This window comes from Salmo salar, chromosome ssa24, assembly GCF_905237065.1.
Source record: "Salmo salar chromosome ssa24, Ssal_v3.1, whole genome shotgun sequence".
In the NCBI taxonomy this organism is placed as follows: Eukaryota; Metazoa; Chordata; class Actinopteri; order Salmoniformes; family Salmonidae; genus Salmo; species Salmo salar.
In genome coordinates this window covers 27,176,097-27,202,196 of record NC_059465.1, presented here as the reverse complement: position 1 = coordinate 27,202,196, position 26,100 = coordinate 27,176,097, and the positions used below count along the sequence as shown (strand labels likewise).

Below are 26,100 nucleotides of genomic sequence, written 5' to 3'. Positions count from 1 at the left end.
AACTGGGCTAATAGCTCTCACTAACTAGTAAAGGATATTAACTAAATTTGCACATGTGGCTACATGCAGCTCTCGCTTTGCTCTCAAAACAAGCGCATCTACTCACGAACTCCCATGCTGTAAACAATCCAGTTCCAAGTAAATGGCACAGATCCATATATGGCAATGGTCTATTTGCATATAAGCTTACTGCAACTCTGATTGTTTATACCGCACCGGTCTGTGTAGTCTGTCAATGCAATAGAATCCTACTCCAATGCGTTCTGCCTGTATGTTGCATTGAAAGTGGCTAATATTGCGTTGATTCGATCACAATTGCCACATTAAAGGGAAACGTTGATAGCGCTAACAGGGCAAACTCTAGAACTGTGGTCACCAACCTTTTCTGACTCGAGATCACTTTCTGAGACAAAATGCAACCAGAGATCTACCTCTCAGATTTTTTTTTAACATGACTTAAAAAACGTAAGCCTTTGCAACATTAACCAATTAAAAACAGTACTGTAGCAATGAGGTTTGTGCAGTAAGCTATAGTCCCAACACATTAACACTGCATATTAGCTTTGCTTTAACTGCCCTGTCAATGCATTTTTGTTCTTGTTCGGGACACTTTTTAAATTATATTTCAAAATTTGAGGTAGGCTATATGATCACACCGGTACTAGATCTGTTGTTGTATTACTTGTGAGGCACAGCTGAGGGAGCATACATTTAAATAATTTGCTTTTTATTTTACTGGGGTGAGGGTCCTCGATATTAAAAAATACCCAAGCCGCTAAAAATGTTGAATACAAAGTGTTGTAAGAACTTAAACATTACCTAATTCATAAAAACAGCAACACTTTTCTGTATTCGTTGAGTGTCTCTCTCTAGTCACGGTTTTAAAAGTTTTGAAATCTCACAGTATCAATTTTGCTGTAGCCTGTAACATTACTGTAGACACGGTAATCTGAGCCATCCAATTGGCCAACGGTAAACCTATAGTGCACTTGATTTGCTCTTTGGGCCCACCGGGAAGAAAGAGTTTGTACCTTCAGATAAAATTGCAACAGTTTGCCTACCCGGCACGCAGCACAGCTGAATCAGGTGCACATACCGCCAACTGCCCGAGACTAATACAAAAAATAGAAACACAAGTCTTTATCATTGGGTTTTTTACAGACATTTTGGGCGATTGACTAGGAATGCATTGGATCAACCACTGCTCTAGAAAGTTGAGAGAAATTCAATCTCAGTGCTTCTTCTCTCTGTGAGCTGATATTTCTGCAAGGGCAGTCTCGGGGCACGTGCGCAGTTTAGAGGGAACATTGGTGATGACGTAGTGCACACAAATACATTTTTTTGCTAAAAATCTAAAGTTAAGTGTTTCCATTGCATTTTCAACTCTACCGATAGGTTAGTCACAAAAACAGTTATGTTAAATAGCAAATGTGCCAACTCTGGTCTTGGCATGTGTACGCCAGCAAACGGCTCGCAGACACAGTGCGGGTAGGCTGTGCAGGTACTGGATAGGATGGTCTACATGATGAGATTATTATGGATAAGAGTGACAATATTTTATTTGTCAAACGCCAGTCAAGCATCGATCACCATGTCACCAGAAAAAGACCCTTGATATTTATTGGAAAGGAGCATCACGCTCATCACCGTGAACTTTCAACACCCTGTGAAGTTCTTCATAATTTATATAGCCTAATAAACTGCATGGTTTCCAACTTCAAGACGTAGTGGGAGGACCACACTAGAGGTCGACCGATTATGATTTTTCAACGCTGATACTAATTATTGGAGGACCAAAAAAAGCCGATACGGATTAATCGGATGATTTTTATAAATATATCTGTAATAATGACAATTACAACAATACTGAATGAACACTTTTATTTTAACTTAATATAATACATAAATAAAAATCTATTTAGTCTCAAATAAATAATGAAACACGTTCAATTTGGTTTAAATAACGCAAAAACATAGTGTTGGAGAAGAAAGTAAAAGTGCAATATGTGCCATGTAAAAAAGCTAACGTTTAGGTTCCTTGCTCAGAACATGAGAACATATGAAAGCTGGTGGTTCCTTTTAACATGAGTCTTCAATATTCCCAGTTAAGAAGTTTTAGGTTGTAGTTATAATAGGAATTACAGGACAATTTCTCTCTATATCATTTGTATTTCATATACCTTTGACTATTGGATGTTCTTATAGGCACTATAGTATTGCCAGCCTAATCTCGGGAGTTGATAGGCTTGAAGTCATAAACAGCGCTGCATCAAGCATTGCAAAGAGCTGCGGGCAAACGCAGGAAAGTGCTGTTTGAATGAATGCTTACAAGCCTGCTGCTGCCTTCCACCGCTCAGTCAGACTACTCTATCAAATATCAAATCCTAGACTTAATTATAATAAACACACATAAATACGAGCCTTAGGTCATTATTATGGTCAAGTCCGGAAACCATCATTTTGAAAAAAAAAAGTTTATTCTTTCAGTGAAATACAGAACTGTTCCGTATTTTATCGAACGGGTGGCATCCATAAGTCTAAATATTCCTGTTACATTGCACAACCTTCAATGTTATGTCATAATTATGTAAAATTCTGGCAAATTAATTACGGTCTTTGTTAGAAAGAAATGGTCTTCACACAGTTTGCAACGAGCCAGGCGGCCCAAACTGCTGCATATACCCTGACTCTGCTTGCACAGAACGCAAGAGAAATGACACAATTTCCCTAGTTAATATTGCCTGCTAACATGAATTTATTTTAACTAAATATGCAGGTTTAAAAATATATACTTGTGTATTGATTTTAGAAAAGGCATTGATGTTTATGGTTAGGTACATTGGTGCAACGACAGTGCTTTTTGGTGAAGTAGGCTGTGATTCGATGATAAGGCACCACAACAGGCACCGCATTGATTATTTGCAACGCAGGACAAGCTAGTTAAACTAGTAATATCGTCAACCATGTGTAGTTAACTAGTGATTATGTTAAGATTGATTGTTTTTTTATAAGATAAGTTTAATGCTAGCTACTTACCTTGGCTCCTTGCTGCACTCGCGTAACAGGTGGTCAGCCTGCCACGCAGTCTCCTCGTGGAGTGCAATGTAATTGGCCATAATCGGCGTCCAAAAATGATGATTACCGATTGTTAATCGGCCATGCCGATTAATCGGTCGACCTCTAGACCACACAACATATCAAAGTAAACTTGGAGTCCCGCGATGAGATGATGGTTATTATACGATGGTTTCCACCACCCTTTCTCGCAAAATTAATTTTACCGACACAAAAAGATCTGACCATGTCGAACTAACAAATGATCTTTTGGTATTTATATAATTGTACCGAAACGTCCTGTTTACATCACAGCTGTCGTGATTTTTTTTTAATGTACTGTATGACTTTACTCGCATAAAAACTGTGGATGGAAACATGATTAATTTCACAACAACACGAAAATATTGTATCTATCATCAACATTTAGGAGACCAGATAATGCCTTGAGTCTTACTAAAAAACTTGAAAAGGATTCGAATGTTACGATAATAAAATGTTCTACCTACAGGGTCACCAAAAGGTCATTAAACACAAGACCTGTATTTGAGCCGTTGGAACTTGGGACATATTCCAACAAACGTACCTGTTGCCGTTTGCTTAAAGGGCAATTGTGAAATGTTTCAACCTCATATTCATTATCTCCTGCACCATGTGTCTACATATGTTAAAACAGCATGTTTGTATGATCTGTGATTAAAAAGATGAGAAGGTTGGTCTTAAAAATATGCTTCTCTGTGACATCACAGGGTAGGATTAAACGTTTTTTTAAACATAGAAATGTGCAGTTTTCACATACTGTATGTAGACACTTATTTCCAGCACACTGTTATTGTGCTGGAGATAATGAAAATGAGGTTGAAAAGTGGTTGAATTGTCCTTTAAAATGTCCCTCATGTTTTGCTTTTCAATAAATCTCTTGCGGGCATTTAAAAACATGCGGGTTTAGTTTCTCCTCGCTGACATTTTTATTGACCATTGGGAGTGCAGCTTATGTCACAACTCACTCAACCTTAGTTATTATACTTTTACGTGTCCATGGCAACAGCACATAAAGGTAGACAGGCTGGAACAAAGTGTATAATATAGTTTATTTTTGCAATCAACCAAGACCATAACCTCTGTGTCTAGTCCCCTATGTCTGAGCTAGTACCGAGTACATTAACTCAATGAGCATGTAAGTTACATGGGGATCCTAATAAATGGTGATCCTAATAAAATACTGTACCAAAATACCATTCAAACCCAATTCCTTCTATCCCTTTTCAAAGGAAATGTAACGAAACATTTTGGTGCAGAAAGGACACCTCATGCCAAACCCACAGGACCTAACCAAAACCTATGGTTTTAAGTTATTAAAGTTACAAGTCTATAACTAGAGTCCAGAGGTCTTCTTGGCCAGGTCACTAAGTGAGGACAAACTCATGACCGTTATCATGCTGTTTTGAAAGAATTTGACTGGTACTCACTGCACTCCTTCGCTGCATTGACACACAGTTGCTCGACTACGTAGTCCCCCGGTGGGTAGCTGAGGGGGGTGGAGTCTACCCCAGCCAGGCTGCTGTGGTAGAGGTGGACCCGCAGCACCGGAGCAGCGGCTGGCCTGGACCCCCGAGGCTCCCGGTGAGCAGTTCCGTTCTGGTGCACAGGGACCGGAGGGCATGAAGGCATCTCCATGTCCAATACAGAGACACCGGCCATCCGCAATCAGCTGCCTGCATTGAACAGCAGATGGGGAAAGAAGAAGAAAAGGGAAGGTGATGAGTTCTTTTGTCAGACAATACAAGACAGGTTAGTTAGAGCATTTTGAAAGCAGTACAGCCCAGTGTTGTTCCACCATACTGCCGAGCATCTCATGTTGTGATTAGCTTAGCAGGGAAACCGTGAAACAAATGTCTGCAGAGAGCTACAATACAGAGGGGCCCAAGAGAGGGGTTTCATAACAAACAAACATATAACCTTGAAACAAAGATGCCTTAGAGCAGAGGAGCGCCTTCTTCTGTTGATGACTGGATGTTTTGGCCTATTGACTACTGTAAATCCTCCACCAGTACCCTCGGAGTTCACACACACTGTACACACACACACAACCTCCTGACACTGCCTGTGGGCCCGGAGATGAGCAGCTCATGATTGGACTGCCCTACTCAATTAACAGAAACACTTCGACCAAAGCAGGAGTTAAGCCCTTGGCAAAGTTTTGAGCTGAGATGAAAAACTTCTGATCGGAAGAAGTAAATGACAAAAGCTGCCTCTGGGCAAAAGCTTGTAATATGATTACAGAGAGGAGCACAAGACCTTATAATGGGGCTGAATCAAAATCACAGAAGACTGGTGTATAACACCATCAAGAGTTTGTATAAGGCTATTACTTAGCAACTCATCAAAGGAAAACCTTTGTTAGCAGCTTGGAGAAACTGTTGTGAAGATGCAGGCCTTATCATTCCTTTACACAATATTACAACTTTCCACAGTATATCTGTGCTGGAAGCAATCTGAACTGGCTACAGCCTACAGCCCATCACAGACACATACACAAGGAGCAAATGTTCACCACACTGCAAAGTGAGTACATGTAATGTGAGCTAAAGGGAGGTTGAAATAACTGCCAATTAGATTTTAAAAGCATGGGCAAACCCAAATCCTTATGAGTGCCTATGTTGCATGAGTACATGCAGAATAGGTAATGTCATTGACTCATGGTCTCTTGGATCTTCATGGTGACAGGGTGGTGTATTGAGTGATTTCAGTGCAAACAGAAACTGTATTTGAATTAAATATTTTCAATGTGTACAAGATATTGCACTTCAATTCAATACATCGAATTTGTAATGCATAAATGTAATCATTGAATTCATAACATTAACTTGTATTTCCTGTTTTGAAAATGAATTGAATGAATATTGCATTCAGTTTTGATGAAGTGCAAATTATGTTTGAGTGAATTGTAGGCTGTGGCAGTGTGGGTGACCAAGAGACATCACCCAGGCCGACACTGCAAAGAATGTGTGAGTGACTCAAGGTGTCCGAATTACCTAATGTTCCACCTATTCATTACTAGATGTAAAAAACTAAGCAGTCCATACTTTACTGGGTATATACGTAGCTAGCTAGTTATCGCGCAAGAGTTACGCCCCACTTCCGGTAGAAATGGGAGCAATAACCTCTACATCAGCACAGAAAACTTGTGTAGAAACTGTTAACCACCATACAATTCAAACAGAAAACACATTATGCATAAAACCAAATGACAAATGTGTGCCTGACAACTTGCTTTCAAGCTTATTTAGTTGGCTAATGTTAGCGAAACAATTAGCTAGCTAACGCTAACTTAGATAGCGCGTTAGCTAGTAGCTAAGTAACCTGTTGACGTCAGCTAGTTAACTACACAAACTGGGCCTTGATTGCTAGCTACTAGCAAGTATATGCGATTGTAATTACAAATTAGCTACTTTTCTTAAGATATATAGCTAGTGGAACAAAATGTCGTCTTGCAATTCAACTTGAATATGGTAACAATATTCGCTTCGACTTTATCTTAACAACGTTAGTCAGCTAGCTTAATGTAGCTTTCTAGCTCGGGTCAACTCAATCTTACGGGCTGCACCTACAACTTCAGAAAACACAAATCCATACCATGTAAAGTTACTGTACAGTGCGTGACATTTTTATAGCTACGAGCGTTAAAAGTGTTGAGTTAGCGTAACGCGTTATAGAACTTACTCGGTTGTTGACGCCAGTCAGCTACCGTTAGCCCACTTAGCTAGCTAGTAGGGCGAGTTTACAGCTTGCTTGTCAACACCAGGTCCGATCCAATTCTTGTAACTCAATCTTTGCCAGATGAAAATTCATTTATCAATGTATCTCAAAATAGTATCCCTCTCCATTCTTCCCCTTCACGAAACAAAAAAAACTACAGTAGCGAGGACTAACGTTAAGCTAAAATGTTTTGTTCTTGTCGTCAGGCTAACTAGCTATCGATTCCATGTTGCTACACCAGTTTACCTGAAACGATTTATCTAGCATTAACAGTTAGCTAGCGATTATAGCTATCTAGTTAACCTGCATTGTTGCAGTACCGTTAGCTAGTAAACGTGACCAATAACATTAGCTAGCTGACTGGTAGTAAGTGGCTAGCAAGCCAGCTGGTCAGCTCTCCAAGTCTGATCCCCAGTGCCCATCCCCGGCTAGCTAAACTAGCTAACAGGCTAAGTTTTCAAAAGCAGGCACAACTTGTCAAGCTCCCACAACGCTATCAACCTCGTTAATAAAGACAACGTTATGTCGAAAACAGTTTATAAACTACAATTTAGTTATTATCAGAAAAAATAAGAATACGGCATAAGGTAACGTTAATAGCTATCCCAGCAAGTCAGCTAGCAATATTATGTCAGTTCTAGCTACCACCCTTATGGAGATCTGCATAACAGTAACACCAGCCAATTGTAGCTTTAAACTAAACTAGCCAGAGAGGACGAAATTGACGAGCTGTGAGTGAAGGCCATCTATGTCAGTTATTTGCCCTGCTTTGAAGACTTCTATTTCGTAAGTTTTACTTTGTTTCGATTATAAACCCTTACCATTCAATTTCTATATCTATGTCAATTTCAATGTAGTTTTTTTCTGAGGCTGGCCAAATGTTGGAACACATTTTGTCCAAAATGACCATTCAATGGAACTGATACCCATGGGAAGGAAACACCATTTTTCTAAATTGACAAATATTTTATAAAACAGTTTTGTTTTCATTAGCGTTCTGTGCCCTATATTACTGTGTTATATGTGTTATCCAATGACCAACGTTGTAATTGTTTAGTTCAGGATATAAAGGAATAGCTAAATGGCCTAATTGAGTTTCACAGTGTACAGTTACTGGCCTCTGCATTCCCAGCTGTTCCCCATAATTTGGTGGAAAGTGCAACATGAGTGTCATCACAGTCACTCTGGCCTTGTTGGAAGCAAGACCCGTTTTGTGTTGGCATTTTCAGCATACCACCTAAAAAGTGAAATAGTTATAAGTGTATTATCCCATTAGTGCACTTGGTATAACTATGGATTTATTGGTTCAAGCCCCAGAACCAAGTTGTTTCCCTTCTACAGATACACTCGTTTTCACACACTGTCTATGGATCTATTATGGGAGGACATTTCTTAAAAAAACTAAAATCATGGGCTATACTGACATTGAATGAACACTGACAAAATTATTAAATGGCTTTGTTAAGACCCACTAGAGGGAGCTGAAATTGTTTGGTAAAATGTGGGGCAGATTTGCTCAAGTACAATTAGACAAATACACAAGTTCCTTTTTTTTTTTTTCACCAGGCAAGAAGTTCCCTCAAGGGAAAAATAAAGTTATTCTATTCAAAATCTTGTTTATTGTTGATTTCTGGACCTGTGTATACAGTATAAATTGTGTATATTTGCTTACAGAAAACCTGAGATTTAAATAGAACGGTTTAATGATGTAAAGCGATGTTGAGTGGTCCAGCAATAATGTTAAGCAGGCCTCTGTTTTCCCTCAGGTAATAGGGTTATATTGATAGCTTCCAATTTCAACCTTCAAGACATTTCAACCCACTATCCCATATTAAATACGTGTGTTGTATTAACAATCATAACCTCCGGTTTTAAAAGATTCTTCATGTACAACACGTTAGGCAGTGGCGTATATGAGTAATATGACTCAGACCTGTATGGCAACAGTTCTCTGTGTATTCAATAGTGTTATTGTACAATACATGTATGTAAAGCAGAGAGCGAAACAGAAGACCCAGGATATGTAAGGGTGATGCGCTCTTATCTTGGTCCAGTATGATGGTGTGGAGTTCTTTAACCAATGTTTGCTGTTAGGTCCTTAAAAAGTGAGCAGATTGTATTATATAAAAAGCAGCACATAGAAACGCTCAGAAAAACCCCATTGCTATAGAAATGTTATTCTCATTTAATGTAATTTCTACTCACTTAATGTCCGCAATCAGAGCAGGGATCTGTATAAGTAGTAGAATAAAAACATGAAAACAATAAAAGGTGACATTTTAAAGCATAACATTTTTTGAAACTGGGACAAAGTTTATATACAGTTCAATGGCACCAGTCCAAGTCCTACGCTACTTTCAGTTGACAGTTTGTGCTGTGTTTGATCAGTCATATTTACCTACGAACAATGGGGTCAGAATGGAGTCTGCAGAGAAGCCCAGAGACAGAGAATAGTTTCTAAATCTCTCCACCAATTCTTTTCTCAGTGTTGGTGAGCGACCTTAAGAAAAACAGAGTGGGAAATAGTGAGAAAAACATACTTTTTTGATAATGACTAGAATAAATGTAGGAGTAAGGGGATCCACATGAAAGAGACAATTCTGTATGTAAATTATCTTTACCATAAAGAGACACCTGGGAGAATTCTTTCACAATCTTCTTGTATTTCACCACCAGACCATATTCAGTGTAATTGCTCTCCACCACGGTGATGTCCTTCAATATCTGATGACCTGTCAATTAGGTAACTTGTTAGTTAGAATACTTTATGGTTTGAAATTGTTTATCTTTACAGGCTCAGGACATGATACCATAAGGACACAAATGAAACTGCACAGCAACAAAAATAGCACAGATAATAGTGGATCAGCAACCTTCATCATACATTGAAACACAAATGGATTATGGGAAGGGTTGGGGTTAGAATCTAACATACATAGGAAATGGATGTCTGTACTCCCCCTCCCACTGCAGTGTCAACATCGGCGTGTCTATTTCTACATTTACCCCATGCTTTACTGTGTCTCCACTCTCATACCATCTACTCTAACCAGCTCGAGGCAGGAAGCATAACTTACGGTCACTAAAGTAGTTGAACTGGCCTGGGAGGTCAGTCTTCTGGTAGTAGTACACACGGCACATGCAACCTTTTAACCTCACAACAGGAAATTGAGAAAGGGGTTATGGGTTTGTGTGTGCTGCAAGTATTTATAACATGTATTAATAAGTATGAATACACATATAGTGTGTACTTTTACTACTTGAGTATTTAAGCATTTATAAACATCGATAAGCATTTACAATGGCCTATTACTGAAAGTCATAAAGTCAGTATAAAGTTTATCCCAGTGTTAACTTATTGACTGGTATGTGTAATGTTCCTAAAAACGACAATGTTTTTATTTGTTGGAGTGTAGATCTCATTTAAAAGACAAAATAGGGTAAATACCCTGTCCCCCATACGGTTAGGTTGGCATTGCCATCCATATCAGAGGTTATATTCCCATTGGAGACCTGCACATAACTTCTCCATGGCACAAATTCTGGCGAGTCATATGCCAGGCCAACACGATACCACTGTCCTGAGAACTGAGCAAATCACTGTAAGAATTTTTATAAAGACAATACATTATTCCCTACGACATTATTAAATAGGGAAATAAAATCCTTCCATCAAAATCCACCAAGTGTAGTAATAACACAATTCAATAACACAATTGTGTTTTTAAACATAGTGACGATAGGAACAGGATTGTTTAAAATGAAGAACAAATAATAATTGCTTTAAAATAATATTTCAGGGTACACGTTACAATAAATATGCACAAAACAGGATTCAAAACACAAAAAGACCAATCTTATGTAATGGTCTAAACAAACAACAACTAAGTTGAAATTCCGCTGTTCTTTGACCTCGCTACTGTTTGTTTTTCAATTCAGTAACGTTTCTGTTTCAAACAAGGTTTTCCATATACTATGGTTAGACACAGACATTTACCACAGATACATTTCGTTAATCAGATTTCAGAGCATAAATAAAATGGTCTAAAGCAGGCATTTAACAAAGCGTAAAACACGTAAAAATGATCAAAGAACCACAGTGCTTTTATCAGAAAAAACAGCCTACCACAGCACATTGACAAATATACCATTGTTCTCACCCTTTGTAGATCAAAGTCCTGTTGTGGCTGAATATCAGCATTGATACACTGAGTCCATAGCATCACGCTGAAGACGGTCACCACTAAAAACATGACGAACAAACAGAGAAACACAGACCCTGCTGTGAGACCAAGCAGGTAGAATCAAATAGATAAGAGTGGGAGGTCTCCTGGATGTGGACCTTTATATCTTCCTCTAAGTACTTGGAAATGTTCCTAATGCCGCCTTCACATTCACCAATTAGGTAATTGCACATTCCTGTACCCTGTGGGTAATGCATAATCACTTTTCAAAGGATAAAGTAGTGATGGGGAATACTGAAACATACCATGTTGTCCAACAAAAAAAAGAAACCTTATCAGAATGTAACTTCCACATTGTAATGATGCATCTGTCTTTTAACAGAGGTGATCAAATATGCTTAACATAATGGAGACTCATTCCTAACGCGAGAGGCCAGGAAACAAAGAAGCTGACATTTCCATTCAAAGTTGAAAGGATTTAAAACATGATAGACATACTGTAACATCTCAGAAAATGTTAATGACATTAAGTGTAGAAGTCAGTCTTACAAGTTTATACAAATTTAAGATGGGAAATAAGGCAGATAATTGCAGGTGTAGGCAATCAAAAGAAGACCCACCACAAGTTTGAGAAATCTCTCAAGGGTTAGTCACTCACACTCCTGTCATTGCAATAGTAATTTCATTTTTTTTAAAATAAATAAAAATAAATTCACTTTATTCAATTATACACAAAGTCGACTTCTGCTTCTATCCCAACCCCTCCGACAGACACGCAGGTTGGAGGGGGATGCACACTGGGCACCCATGGAGCAGTTGTACTCAAGGGCACAACAGCAGGCAATGGCATCTAGGATTTGATACCAGCAAATCTCCGGTTGCCAGCTCACTTCCCGCCAGAATTTTCCCGTCAGACCTGGGTTTCCAACTGGAAACCCCTCTCACCGCTAGGCTTCCATACAGTTGAGTGCCCACTGAACAGACCCCATAACCCCTAGAACTATTCAGAATAAAAAAAACAAATAGAATGTCTATGGAGAAAGAAAAAAATGGACAGTGCTAGTATGGATGAAATAGACAAGTCTTTATTTAACATGATATGACCATTCACTACTGTAGCACATTTAGTTTCAATGTTTTGGCACCGGTAATAGTATACCACATATTAGTGTGCATTGATACTTCATGTGTAGTCACACAGCCATTCTTACCAAAATTATACTTTTCTCCCCCTTTCTAAAATGTTTCAGTAAAAACATTTAGTGATTTCAGAAGAAAAACATGACAAATAATTCCAACAGGACATTTGTGCACACTTACAAATGTAGACCCCCATGGTACAAAGAGAACATTAAATCAGTAAATTATCTAATAATCATTATGGGCCAAATTCTTACTTACATGCACAGAGCCTTAATTGTTCTCACATTTGAAAATGTAAACTGTTCTTGTACTGTAAACAAACAAAAAAATACATAAACATAATGAAATGCAAGCATTGTAAGTAGAATTGACCAATATTTCTGGAGCACACATATTTTGTGAATCTTCAAGTGTGATGTGTGACCTGAACTACTCCAGCAATTTTGTTGTAAAAGTACCCTTAAAAAAAAGGGGGCTTAAGAGGTCCAGCATTCATTCAGGATGGCCAAAAGGCCAATGGCTCAGAATGCAAGGCCCACTTAAGTCTGAGAGTATCAAATAGGCATAAGTCAGCCACAACCATTTATACCTTTTCAAGTCACAGAAAGCGATAGATTATCTTAAAGGACCATCCAGATAGGACTACCCAGAAAACTATTGACCACAAAGTATCATGAGACGCTCGAAACTGTAGTTCTGTCCTTGTTGATGTTATATTTGGGGTTGTCATTAAGTTTGTCTATTGTAGTTTAATTATTCTGGAGTCCCTTTGAATTGTGCCTGGATCTGCTCCAGACTTTTGCCTTTGGTCTCCGGGACAAAGAGGATGGTGAAGACTATGTTGAGCGCACAACACCCAGAAAACAGCCAGAAGGTCCCAGCACTGGTTAGAAGGTCCTGAAATACATTTATCATGGATTGTTATTACAATTCCCAAATTCATCCTTACAGTTACCAGTATTACCTCCGACATCTTAGCTGATCCTCTAAACTGTTTTGTCTTGACACTGCAGCGTAAACTACCTTGTTCGACACGTTTAGTGTCCAACTGTATACATTGCAATTTTTGTGTATCTGCAATAAAACATTGTTGAAGTTTACATATAGACATTTGTCTCTGCTAGGCTAAGAACATGCAAACCATAACTGCAAAATGGCTTCCTGCCAAGCCCTCTATCTGCCTGCTCAACATCCCTTTATCCCCCATGTCTGCCACATGATGCCCCAAATCAGCACCAGCTCACCATCAGGTCCTGGAAGGTCTTGGTGATGATGAAGGCAGAGCCCCAGTTGGTGAGGACACAAACAGAGCTGGCAAACCCCTTTACTCGCGAAGGAAAGATCTCTGACATCACCAGCCAGGGGATGGGACCCCAACCAAGAGAAAAACCTGAACAGACAACAGGGTATGCCGATGAGAAAACATATCACACGAGGCAAAAATGTCAGATCTGAACTTAAACTCACATTTTATGGTTAATAGTAATTTCAATTTTATAGACAAAAAGACATGGAAAAAACTTATAGGTGACTAAAGTGCATTTGAAAAGTATTCAAAACACTCAACTTTCTCCAGATTTTGTTACTCTACAGCCTTATTCTAAAATGTATTAAGTTGTTTTACCCCACAATAATTAAAAATGCAAACAGGTTATACATTTTAGCAAAACTGAAATCACACACATTTACATAAGTATTCAAAGCGAAATGCTTGTGTTTCTAGCGCCGACAGTGCAGTAATATCTAACAATTACACAACATATACCCAATACACAAATGTAAGTAAAGGAATAGAATTAAGAATATATAAATATATGGACGAGCAATGTCAGAGCGGCATAGACTAAGATAGTAGAATACAGTCGTGGCCAAAAGTTGAGAATGACACAAATATTAATTTTCAAAGTCTGCTGCCTCAGTTTGTATGATGGCAATTTGCATATACTCCAGAATGTTATGAAGAGTGACCAGATGAATTGCAATTAATTGCAAAGTCCCTCTTTGCCATGCAAATGAACTGAATCCTAAAAAAAAAAAAAACCATCCACTGCATTTCAGCCCTGCCACAAAAAGGACCAGCTGACATGTCAGTGATTCTCTTGTTAACAGGTGTGAATGTTGACGAGGACAAGGCTGGAGATCACTGTCATGCTCATTGAGTTCAAATAACAGACTGGAAGCTTCAAAATGAGGGTGGTGCTTGGAATCATTGTTCTCCCTCTGTCAACCATGGTTACCTGCAAGGAAATACGTGCCGTCATCATTGCTTTGCACAAAAAGGGCTTCACAGGCAAGGATATTGCTGCCAGTAAGATTACACCTAAATCAACCATTTATCAGATCATCAAGAACTTCCAAGGAGAGCGGTTCAATTGTTGTGAAGACGGCTTCAAGGCGCCCAAGAAAGTCCAGCAAGCGCCAGGACCGTCTCCTAAAGTTGATTCAGCTGCGGGATCGGGGCACCACCAGTACAGAGCTTGCTCAGGCAGGTGTGAGTGCATCTGCACGCACAGTGAGGCGAAGACTTTGAGGATGGCCTGGTGTCGAGAAGGGCAGCAAAGAAGCCACTTCTCTCCAGGAAAAATATCAGGGACAGACTGATATTCTGCAAAAGGTACAGGGAATGGACTGCTGAGGACTGGGGTAAAGTCATTTTCTCTGATGAATCCCCTTTGCGATTGTTTGGGGCCTCCAGAAAAAAGCTTGTCCGGAGAAGACAAGGTGAGCGCTACCATCAGTCCTGTGTCACGCCAACAGTAAAGCATCCTGAGATCATTCATCTGTGGGGTTGCTTCTCAGCCAAGGGAGTGGGCTCACTCACAATTTTGCCTAAGAACACAGCCTTGAATAAAGAATGGTACCAACACATCCTCCGACAGCAACTTCTCCCAACCATCCAGGAACAGTTTGGTGACGAACAATGCATTTTCCAGCATGATGGAGCACCTTGCCATAAGGCAAAAGTGATAACTAAGTGGCTCAGGGAACAAAACATCGATATTTTGGGTCCATGGCCAGCAAACTCCCCAGACCTTAATCCCATTGAGAACTTGTGGTCAATCCTCAAGAGGCGGGTGGTCAAACAAAACCCCACAAATTCTGACAAACTCAAAGCATTGATTATGCAAGAATGGGCTGCCATCAGTCAGGCTGTGGCCCAGAAGTTAATTGACAGCATGCCAGGGCAGATCGCAGAGGTCTTGAAAAAGAAGGGTCAACACTGCAGATATTGACTCTTTGCATCACCTTCATGTAATTGTCAATAAAAGCCTTTGACACTTATGAAATGCTTGTAATTATACTTCAGTATTCCTTAGTAACATCTGACAAAAATATCTAAAGACACTGAAGCAGCAAACTTTGTGAAAATTAGTCATTCTCAACTTTTGGCCACAACTACAGTATATACATAGATGAGTAATGCAAAATATGTAAACATTATTAAAGTGACTAGTGTTCCATTTATTAAAGTGGCCAGTGATTAAGTCTAAGGCATTAGCCTCTAATGTGCTAGTGATGGCTATTTAACAGTGATGGCCTTGAGATAGTGGTTTCAGTCGGTCCCAGTCGGTCCCAGCGTTGATGCACCTGTACTGACCTCGCCTTCTGAATGATAGCGGGGTGAACGGGCAGTGGCTCAGTTGGTTGTCCTTGATTATCTTTTTGGCACTCCTGTGACATCGGGTGCTGTAGGTGTCCGGGAGGGCAGGTAGTTTGCCCCCGGTAATGCGTTGTGCAGACCGCACCACCCTCTGGAGAGCCCTGTGGTTGCAGGCGGTGCAGTTCCCGTACCAGGCGGCGATACAGCCCGACAGGATGCTCTCAATTGTGCATCTGTAAAAGTTTGAGGGTGCCAAGCCAAATTTCTTCAGCCTCCTGAGGTTGAAGAGGTGCTGTTGCGCCTTCACACTGTCTGTGTGGGTGGACCATTTCAGTTTGTCAGTGATGTGTACGCCGAGGAACTTGAAGCTTTCCACCTTCACTGCGGTCTCGATGTGGATAGGGGGGTGCTCCCTCTGCCGTTTCCTGAAGTCCACGATCATCTTTGTTTTGTTAACTTTGAGTGAGGTTATTTTCCTGGCACCACACTCCGAGCCCTCACCACCTCACTGTAGGCTGTCTCGTCATTGTTGGTAATCAAGCCTACTGTTGTGTCATCTGCAAACTTGATGATTGAATTGGAGGTGTGCTTGGCCACACAGTCATGGGTGAACAGGAAGTAGAGGATGAAGGATCAGCGAAGTGGAGGTGTTGTTCTCTACCGTCACCACATGGGGACAGCCCGTCAGGAAGTCCAGGACCTAGTTGCAGACCCAGGGCCTCAAGCTTAATAATGAGCATGGAGGGTACTACGGTGTTGAATGCTGAGCTATAGTCAATGAACAGCATTCTTACATACGTATTCCTCGTCCAGATGGGATAGGGCAGTGTGATGGCATTGTCTGTGGATCTATTGGGGTGGTAAGCAAATTTAAGTGGGTCTAGGGTGACAGGTAAGGTTGAGGTGATATGATCCTGGACTAGTCTCTCAAAGCACTTCATGATGACAGAAGTGAGTGCTACGGTGTGATAGGGAGCGATTGAATATGTCCGTAAACACACCAGCCAGCTGGTCGGCGCATGCACTGAGTACACGGCTAGGGATGCCGTCTGGGCCGGCGGCCTTGGGAGGGTTAACACACTTAAAATGTCTTACTCACATAGGCCACGGAGGAGAGCCCACAGTCATTGGTAGCAGGCCGTGTCGGTGGCACGGTGTTATCCTCAAGGTGTTTAGCTTGTCTGGTAGCAAGACGGTGTCAACGAGTCTTCTTGGGTATGAAGCTACAAGCTTGGCACCCCTATATTTGGTGAGTTTCTCCCATTCTTCTCTGCAGATCCTCTCAAGCGCTGTCAGGTTGGATGGGGAGTGTGGCTGCACAGCTATTTTCAGGTCTCTCCAGAGATGTTTCATCGTGTTCAAGTCCGGGCCACTCAAGGACATTGAGACTTGTCCCAAAGCCACTCCTGTGTTCTCTTGTTTCATAAGACCAGAGAAGCTTGTTTCTCATGGTCAGAGTCCTTTAGGTACCTTTTGGCAAACTCCAAGCAGGCTGTCATGTGCCTTCTACTGAGGAGAGGCTTCCATGAAACCACTACCATAAAGGCCTGATTGGTGAGGTGCTGCAGAGATGGGAGAACCTTCCAGAAGGACAACCATCTCCACAGAGGAACTCTGGAGCTCTGTCAGACTGACCATCAGGTTCTTGGTCACCTCCCTAACCAAGGCCCTTCTCGCCTGATTGCTCATTTTGGCCAGGTGGACAGCTCTAGAAGAGTCTTGGTGGTTCCAAACTTCTTCCATTTAAGAATGAGGCCACTGTGTTCTTAGGGTACCTTCAATTCTATAGAAATGTTTTGGTACCCTTCCTCCAGATCTGTGCCACGACACAATCCTACAGCAATTCCTTCAACCTCATGGCTTGGTTTTTGCTCTGACAAACAATTGAATTCGCCACAGGTGGACTCCATATCAAGTTGTAGAAACATCTGAAGGATAATCAATGGAAACATGATGTACCTGAGCTCAATTTCGAGTCTCATTGCAAAGGGTCTGAATACTTATGTAAATAATGTTTTTTTTTTTTTTACATAAATGTACAAAAAAATGTTTTTCGTTTTGTCATTATGGGGTAGTGTGTGTACATTGATGAGGGATAAAACAAAAAGTAATACATTTTAGAATAAGGCTGTATGTGGATAGAGGGAAGGGGTCTGAATTCTTTCCAAATGCACTGTACATTGCTGACAATTTGTTTTAAATGTGTTTATATAGGTCATGATAGTTTGCTGGGTAACAATAGTCACTGTTTTCTAGACTAGACAGAGCCCAATCTAAGTGTGGAGCTCACCTGTGATGAAGAAGCCCATACTGGCCAGTGCGAGCCAGGACAGCCCAGCCGCAGGGTCCTCTGCTAGGGGACTCTCTACTAGGAAAAGTCCTGAGGAGTTACCATGGGTTTCACTGGACAACTTGAAGTAGACACCAAAGGCAGCAGTGCTTAGGCACATAGAAACTCCTTTATATATATAAAAAGGGAGGGAGGGAGAAATTGACATTTTTCACAATGGTGAATGTGCATAACAATGGCAGAGTACAGACATGTCATTGTTCTAAAAACAGAGTTTTTAAAACTATGGCATGCGACATGGCTCAATCTACTTTTTTCCCCCTCTTCTTTTTGAATTGCTAGTGTCTTTGGAGATTTGGATCGTGTACTGTGCTAATGGCGATACAAAAAAATAAAGTGTAACGGAGAGCAATCTACAATAGAGCAAACGAGGCATTTGTGGTAAGTGCATGAGGCCTCCATATTTATGCATGTCCGCCATCGAACAATTATTTTTAGGGAGTTGGGGCCCAGTTTGGGTGAGATAATCTGATGTCAAGCTTGACACTGCCTTATTTCCGCCCCCTACATTTTGAGTGGGATTGTCACAAAGGACTCAATTGATGCATCATAATCAGTGGTGGAGGAAAGTTAAGTCTGATATTACACAGACACGCTTGTGAGACATATGCACCTGAGAGGATGAGGAGAAGCTTTCTTCCAGCGCGGTCCATGACCAATGCTGCTACTGCAGTGAACACTACCTGGATTGCTGCTACTACCACCGTAGCAACATTGCTGTTCTGAAAAACAAAATCACCATCTGCCATTTAATACATTTAACCCCACTGGCATGTCAATATCCATAGTATCGATATGAATAGTAATGTGAAAAGACAAATAAATCTACACTGAACAAAAATAAACATGTAAAGTTTTGGTCCCATGTTTAATGAGCTGAAATAAAAGATGCCTAAAAAGCTGATCAAATTTTGCACAAATTTGTTTACATCCCTGTTAGTGAGCATTTCTCTATTTGCCAAGATAATCCATCCAGCTGACAGGTGTGGCATACCAAGAAGCTGATTAAACTGCATGACCATTACACAGGTGCACTTTGTGGGGACAATAAAAGGCCACTTAAATTAGCAGTTGTCACACAACACAATGCCACAAATGTCTCAAGTGTAGGGAGCGTGCAATTGGCATGCTGACTGCAGGAATGTCCACCAAAGCTGTTGCCAGAGAATTGAATGTTAATTTCTCTACCATAAACTGACGCCAACATCGTTTTAGAGAATTTGGCAGTACGTCCAACCGACCTCAAAACCGCAGACCATGTGTAACCATGCCAGCACAGGACCTCCACATCCGGCTATTTCACCTGCGGGATCATCTGAGACCAGCCACCCAGACAGCGGATTAAACTGTGGATTTGCACAACCAAAGAAGTTCTGCACAAACTATCAGAAACCGTCTCAGGGAAGCTCATCTGCGTACTCGTCGTCCTCACCCGACTGCAGTTCGGCGTCGTTACCAACTTCAGAGGGCAAATGCTCATCTTTGATGGTGTCATGACTGTCCTGTGAGGATCAGAATGGGTCAGATCAGCTTGGCAATGGCTGACAGTAACCAGGCCCGCTCTCACCCACAGAGGGTGGGGTGGAGCTGCTGGATGGTCGACAGTTCACACCCTGTTGTAAGTTACAGGAGAAGGGGACTCTTTATTCCCCTCCAGTATGAACAAAAGGAATGTCTTTGTAAACAGGCTTTTCCCACTGAAACTCTAAACAGTCAAACGTGACTACTGGAACAATAATTCTAACATAAGGTGGGGAATGTTCTGTCAGGAGCTATAGAAAACTAATGTCATGTTTTTGTGATGTCATTAAAAATTGTATGGACAAAATACTGTAAGTATATCCCCTTTATTTGTCAAGTTTCCATCAATATGTTGTGCATATAATAGTAGCAATTGTGAACTTATTTTTGTTAAGATAGGAATGTGACTTTAGGAGCTAAACTGGTAAAAAAAAGGACCCCGTCTTTCAAAGATAATTCGTAAAAATCAAATAACTTCACAGATCTTCATTGTAAAGGGTTTAAACACCGTTTCCCATGCTTGTTCAATGAACAATAAAAAAAAAAGTATGAACATGCACCTGTGGAACAGTCGTTAAGACACTAACAGCTTACAGACGGTAGGCAATTAAGGTCACAGTTATAAACTTACGACACTAAAGAGGCCTTTCTACTGACTCTGAAAAACACCCAAAGAAAGATGCCCAGGGTCCCTGCTCATCTGTGTGAACGTGCCTTAGGCATGCTGCAAGGAGGCATGAGGACTGCAGATGTGGCCAGGGCAATAAATTGCAATGTCCGTACTGGGAGACGCCTAAGACAGCGCTACAGGGAGACAGGACGGACAGCTGATCGTCCTCGCAGTGGCAGACCACGTGTTTGCTCATTCGGTGTGTGAATTCCTGCAAGTCAGGAATGTCAGTGTTCTGCCATGGCCAGCGAAGAGGCCGGATCTCAATCCCATTGAGCACGTCTAGGACCTGTTGGATCGGAGTGTGAGGGCTAGGGCCATTCCCTCCAGAAATGTCCGGGAACTTGCAGGTGCCTTTGTGGAAGAGTGGGGTATCATCTCACAGCAAGAACTTGCAAAGCTGGTGCAGTCCATGAGGAGGAGATGCACTGCAGTGCTTAATGCCGCTGGTGGCCACACCAGATACCGACTGTTCGTTTTGATTTTGACCCCTCCCCTTTGTTCAGGGACACATTCAATTTCTGTGGCACTTGTTCAGTTTATGTCTTAGTTGTTGAATCTTATGTTCATACAACTATTTACACATGTTAAGTTTGCTGAAAATAAACGCAGTTGACAGTGAGAGGATATTTCCTTTTTTGCCGAGTTTATAAGAGAATCTCTCCCCTATAAACTGCCTTAGTAAGTAGCCAGAGAGCATATCAGACTAACGGAACCGTCCCCTTTGGCCAGAGTGCATAAAAGGATTGCCAACAGAAATTAAAATTAGACCAGGAAATGTTAGGAGGGAGTTACACGTTTGAAATGGTTGGAACTTTAAACCTCAACACGAGGTGAAGAAAATACCTCACCTCCTAGACGAGACCAGAACATTGCCAGGTTGCAGCTGTGCATTAAAGTGGTCGGAATCCTGAACCCCGAGTATCAACACGAGGTGTTGGCGAGAAGTTCACCTTCCAGACAATCACTGTACGTTCTCATCACCCAGTGGGAACCATAGACACGGCTGGCTAGCTAGCAATCTCCCAGAGTGAATAACAGTAGAAGACGGGAAAGGGGAGACCCCTTTCAGACAATCAGAGCCATACAGCTTGCCGCTGAAAGGACAACAACCTTCCTAAGGAGGGCTGGTTCTGACAGATAAATGGCAAACTAAGGCACTCACACATAAATACATTCATGATTTCTTATTTCAAACGGGCGGTGGTTCGTGTGCAAACTATATGATTACGGAGAATAGTTCTGAAATGTATCCACGATAAGTATCTTTCGCTCCCCCTCCATGTCGTCGTGTAAAAAGCCACCATATTGTAAAAGTCCGCTAGGGACTTTTGTCTCATGTATTAAGTGTGCATGTTATCCTGCTATTATTTAGTTAGCTAGTAAATAAATAAACCAATTTGTGTAGTACTGAATCATGAGTAAGGCTGGGGTTTTTGCAGATGCATGAGATTACAACTGTTCAGAATGATGATATGAGGTAATAATTAATAAGAAGACTATCTTCCGTGGTGTACCAAATTCCTTCTGAGTTAATTGTGACATGATAATTTCAAATCGGGTAACAATTAAACATAGTTAGTGGATTAAATAAATAAATCAGATTAATGAAAGTAAAGTCACAATAGCCACTGGTAAGCTGGAGAAGACTGCTCTTCACAGATGAATCCCGGTTCCAATTGTACCGGGCAGATGGCATCATGTGGGCGAGGGGTTTGCTGAAGTTAACATTGTGAACAGAATGCCCCATGGTGGCGGTGGGGTTATGGTATGGTCAGGCATAAGCTATGGACAATTAACACAAAAGCATTTTATCAAATGGAGATTTGAATGCACAGAGATACCATAACGAGATCCTGAGGCCCATTGTTGTACCATTCATTCGCCACCGTCACCTCATGTTTCAGCATGATAATGCACAGCCCCACATCGCAAGAATCTGTACACAATTCCTGGAAGCTGAAAATGTCAGTTTTAATTTATTTAAATTGACTGATTTCCTTATACGAACTGTAACTGAGTAGATTCTTTGAAATTGTTGCATTTATATTTTTGATCAGTGTATTAAAACCTTTGTAATCATAAAAAATAACAATAAAGAATTGCTCATTCCAGCAGCCAAAATACCTCAAATAACACTTAATTCTTACCTTAAAATGGGCTTCCTCGAAGATAGTCTCAGCATAGAACATGATGGCGTTGATACCGGTGAGCTGTTGGAAGAGCATCAACATGATGCCCACTCCAAGGGGCTTGTATACTCCAGGGTCCTTAAGATCAGACATCCCCAAACTACCTCCCTGGGTTTAACAAAGTACACAGTCATCACACCCTCTTATTCCCATTTAGAATGAGTCAGATGTGTTAGCATGCTTCTTTGTTCCTGATTTTCCTCAGCCTATTTCCACAGAATGGATGACAACCGTTTCTCAGCTCTGCCAAGTTTATCTCTGCTCCCCTATAGTAGTGGGGCTGACCAGAATATGCTCACTCAGATACAAAACTATGCTAGTAAAGTTCCTTCAGCTAAAAGTTTTGGATTTTTCCCTCATGTTCTTATTGATTTGGTTAAGTGCAACAGAGGTGACTCAATATTTCACAATCCATACCTTTGTCCCTTGTATTATGCCATTGCACAATGTCTTTTTCAAAGCAAGTCTCATACCTCATGATTATTAGGGAATACACAAAGCTCACCTGGTTGTCAGAGGCTTCCTCAATGCGGGCACACTCCCACTCTGCAGGGGCATCTGGCCCCCTCAGAAAGCGCACTGCCTCCTCAGCTTCCCTCCGTTTACCCTGAGACAGCAGGAACCTGGGGGTCTCGGGCATGAAACACATGAACACCATCATCATGGTGGGTGGGATGGAGCAGCAGATTGCCAGCCAGCGCCAGTCCAGAAACATCCCTGGGATGTTAGTAGAGTAGAGAATGAGAGAGGACAGTAGTGGGATGACCCTAGTTGGATCCTTCCCTTTGAAAATGAACCCCTACTGACGTTCTGGATTGCACATACAGTGGTGTTGTTGATATTATGTAACTCCAGAAAATGAACAATGAAAATCTATAATATCGAGTATTAGTATCCATCACCCCTCTTCACTAAATTGAAATAAATGCATAATTGGAAGACCATATACAGACTATGGGATAATGAAAAGCCTCTGCCTTACAACATTCCTCAGCCAAAGACCATTCCTTCTAAACATAAGACAAAACAGCCTACCACGCCTGAAATAGTACTGTCTATTGAGGAAAGTATCTTGAGAAACAAGCATGTCATGTCAGTAACTTGATTAGGCATAGCGGTGGCTTGGGAGCCTGGCACAAATGAGAGCTCTCAGTTAGCAGGGTGGAATCTTTATCATTCCTGGTGATGATGATCACATGACATGATTATCAAGGTTCGGTTGCCAATACTGATTGGGATTGGAAAAACCTTGCACCACATCATTAAAACATGAACCTCTACCCGTATGACTACTGTTGTAACCTCAAAGTTGTACAATACTGAGAAATCCTTAGTGACATGGTCAGAAATCCTCTCCGCTGACCAGATACAGTATTAAAAAAATTAAAATTAAAAAAAGACTTTCTCATGAGATTCAAAACGATAAAGTCATAACATCCAAATACCGCTAACGAATGGACATCTACTGTTGCATACCTGCTATATATGCCCCCATGATTCCTGTGACCACCATGAGTTGAACACAGGAGCCCATTGTCCCACGGACACGCTCATGGGCAATCTCTGAGATGTACAGCTAGAGCACAGAGGAAGAGAAAAGTGAAAAACAATTACACAGGAAGAGTACGCAGCATGGCATATCAATAGAAATAATTAAACATTTGAGGTGCTATGTAAAATAGGAATGTATGGTGAAATAAGATCATTAGAATGCAGGCATTCACATAGTACACTTAACGTCATGCATCTTGGTCAATTGTAACTCCCTCTGACCTTCAACTTAAGCTGATAGCATAAGAGTAGACATTCCATATTACTTACTGGCACCACGAGTGACGTAACCCCACTTGCCAGTCCTGTGAGTACCCTCCCAAGATACAGCATCCAGACATTCTGAGCAGCAATGACGATAGTAAAACCAAAGATATAAGGTAGGGCGCAGAACATAAGACTCAGCTTCCTCCCGATCTTGTCCACCATCCAACCGCCGAGTAGACCTCCTATAGCAGCTCCTATCGTCACGATAGACTACAAAACAAAAACAGTCAAATAAGTGGCTAATGTCCACTTTCATCCACTCAGGAATGATTAGGGCTCTGAGTCCCCCCCTCCGCAAGAGTGGCGTGGCCTGACCAAGAAAAACTCTGGGTCCTTGTTATAGCATGACAAGGATTCAAAGCATATCCTGGTGGGGTTATGAGAGAGGGAAAAAAACATTCTTGTCATGGGGCCCAGAATTTATCTTACCCCAAACCACGAAGCCTCGTCATCGTCTAGTCGTAATCTTGGGTCAGTGATTGTGCTTAGTTCAGGGATGGCAGGGGAACTGTACCCCAATACAAACCCAAAACTCAACGGACCAAGGACTGCTGCAAGAGAGGCCAGGAACAACTTTCCATTCTTCACCTTGCTGTTGAAAGACAGAACAGGTGGGTTTACAAATCAGCATCTATTGTAACAATAACATTATATATAAGACTTCACCATCTCAACAAAACGAGACCATGTTTTTAGTAAAGAACAACATGTTAGGTGGTATAGAGCCACCAAAGACATTGGGTTAAAACTTGTCTTGCAGACACGTTTCTAACAATCAATAACAAACTTACTCAAGATATGCGTCCTGTTCTGATCTCACTCCTGTGTCTTCATCTTCTGTATCAAGCAATCGTCTTGACTCATTTTGGATTTCAATCATGGTTTGTCCTGTTCGCAGTCACTTGACAACCATGAATGTTTGACATGCAGAGCCAGCGACAGATAATTTAGCAAACCTGTGCAAAAAAATATACGCGAAGGGAAAACTACCACCGCGCGTGAGACTAGAACCCCTTAATTCAAAACGACAATGATCAGGAAAGAACAAAAATCATAATTATATTACAATTTTTAAAGCAATATATCCGTTTCAATGTTGTCAACTGACCGACAGACCAACCAGCGGATTGGCAAATCTGGTTTTATGTTTTCATATAATCAGCTGATGCGCATGCTAGCAATTAATTGCAATTTCCGGTTTCGTTTTTCAAAATAAAAGTGCATCTGTTCCCAGGACCTAGTTTAGTTCGTTTCACAGGGAAGGCGTTCCCTAACGGAAATATGGAAATACCTGCTACAACGCGCCAATAGGATCTCGCTAGCTCGTACATGGCTTTGCCCACATGCTTATTTTGCTCCAACTGTAAACGACACAGATTAACTATCTTGTGCTAGTTATAAATATTTTTGGCGTATACCACGGGTATGACAAAACATTTATTTTTACTGATCTAATTACGTTGGTAACCAGTTTATAATCGCGATAAGGAACCTCAGGGGTTTGTGATATATGGCCAATATACCACACTCGTGCCTTATTGTTTAAAGATCCTCTATCTAGCTCTAACAGGCACAGTTCTCATTTAAAGTAATAGTTTTTTATTGCCGAAATGCCACGTGCGTCCACTTATATCAGTACATTTGTAACAACCTAACTATTACGAAACGTATATTCGATCAAATACGCCTCATGAAGGAAATTGGCAAATAATAATTGTTGTTGACCAAATTCACTGTGGAGATTCGATTAATCTGACCCGGGTGAAAGTTGATTGTATTCGTTTCGAACCGGGCTGCCTCCTGGGCGT

At 41.0% G+C, this 26,100-nt stretch overlaps 3 protein-coding genes across 6 annotated transcripts in view; all 3 read right to left on the bottom strand.

Moving 5' to 3' along the window:
* jak2b (Janus kinase 2b) overlaps nt 1-8,465 on the bottom strand; it is a 39,293-nt gene extending 30,828 nt beyond the window's left edge. For all 3 annotated transcript variants that reach the window (XR_006761836.1, XR_006761837.1, XM_014171549.2), the window contains exons 1-2: nt 6,778-8,465; nt 4,524-4,769 (exon numbers count right to left, since the gene is read on the bottom strand). Coding sequence is in view for 1 of the 3 variants with exons in the window: in XM_014171549.2 (XP_014027024.1) it covers nt 4,524-4,755 (232 nt within the window). In the remaining 2 variants the exon portion in view is untranslated. The remainder of the gene's footprint in view (nt 1-4,523; nt 4,770-6,777) is intronic.
* Nucleotides 8,466-8,755: 290 nt separating this feature from the next.
* Nucleotides 8,756-11,181, bottom strand: lcn15 (lipocalin 15). The gene is made up of 7 exons (XM_014171552.2): nt 10,974-11,181; nt 10,262-10,401; nt 9,891-9,967; nt 9,435-9,545; nt 9,212-9,313; nt 9,019-9,044; nt 8,756-8,910 (listed from the first exon to the last, which is right to left on the bottom strand). The coding sequence occupies exons 1-6, from the start codon at nt 11,064-11,066 to the stop codon at nt 9,019-9,021; spliced, it is 549 nt and encodes a 182-aa protein (XP_014027027.1). The 5' UTR covers nt 11,067-11,181; the 3' UTR covers nt 8,756-8,910.
* Nucleotides 11,182-12,064: 883 nt separating this feature from the next.
* On the bottom strand, nt 12,065-25,476 carry slc2a8 (solute carrier family 2 member 8). 2 transcript variants are annotated; one of them, XM_014171555.2, is made up of 10 exons: nt 25,084-25,473; nt 24,722-24,884; nt 24,296-24,502; nt 23,951-24,050; nt 22,980-23,191; nt 22,433-22,582; nt 18,705-18,813; nt 18,032-18,199; nt 13,385-13,530; nt 12,065-13,037 (listed from the first exon to the last, which is right to left on the bottom strand). In XM_014171555.2, exons 1-10 carry the CDS (start codon nt 25,170-25,172, stop codon nt 12,894-12,896), a joined length of 1,488 nt encoding a protein of 495 aa, XP_014027030.1. In that variant the 5' UTR covers nt 25,173-25,473; the 3' UTR covers nt 12,065-12,893. The 2 variants fall into 2 exon arrangements, with proteins under 2 accessions (XP_014027030.1, XP_014027031.1); XM_014171556.2 differs by lacking the exon at nt 22,433-22,582 and having other exon boundaries at nt 25,084-25,476.
* Nucleotides 25,477-26,100: the final 624 nt, after the last annotated feature.

What these genes read in the sequence shown, in the direction of transcription:
- lcn15 (XM_014171552.2), bottom strand. Translation starts at nt 11,066, where the DNA reads ATGTTTTTAGTGGTGACCGTCTTCAGCGTGATGCTATGGACTCAGTGT. An exon ending in AGGACTTTGATCTACAAAGG is followed by an intron (nt 10,402 to 10,973) that starts GTGAGAACAATG and finishes TGATTTGCTCAG; the next exon opens with TTCTCAGGACAGTGGTATCG. An exon ending in CTCCCAGGTGTCTCTTTATG is followed by an intron (nt 9,314 to 9,434) that starts GTAAAGATAATT and finishes GTTTTTCTTAAG; the next exon opens with GTCGCTCACCAACACTGAGA.
- slc2a8 (XM_014171555.2), bottom strand. Translation starts at nt 25,172, where the DNA reads ATGATTGAAATCCAAAATGAGTCAAGACGATTGCTTGATACAGAAGAT. An exon ending in ACGAGGCTTCGTGGTTTGGG is followed by an intron (nt 24,503 to 24,721) that starts GTAAGATAAATT and finishes TTTGTTTTGTAG; the next exon opens with TCTATCGTGACGATAGGAGC. An exon ending in AGACCTTCCAGGACCTGATG is followed by an intron (nt 13,038 to 13,384) that starts GTGAGCTGGTGC and finishes AATGTATTTCAG; the next exon opens with GACCTTCTAACCAGTGCTGG.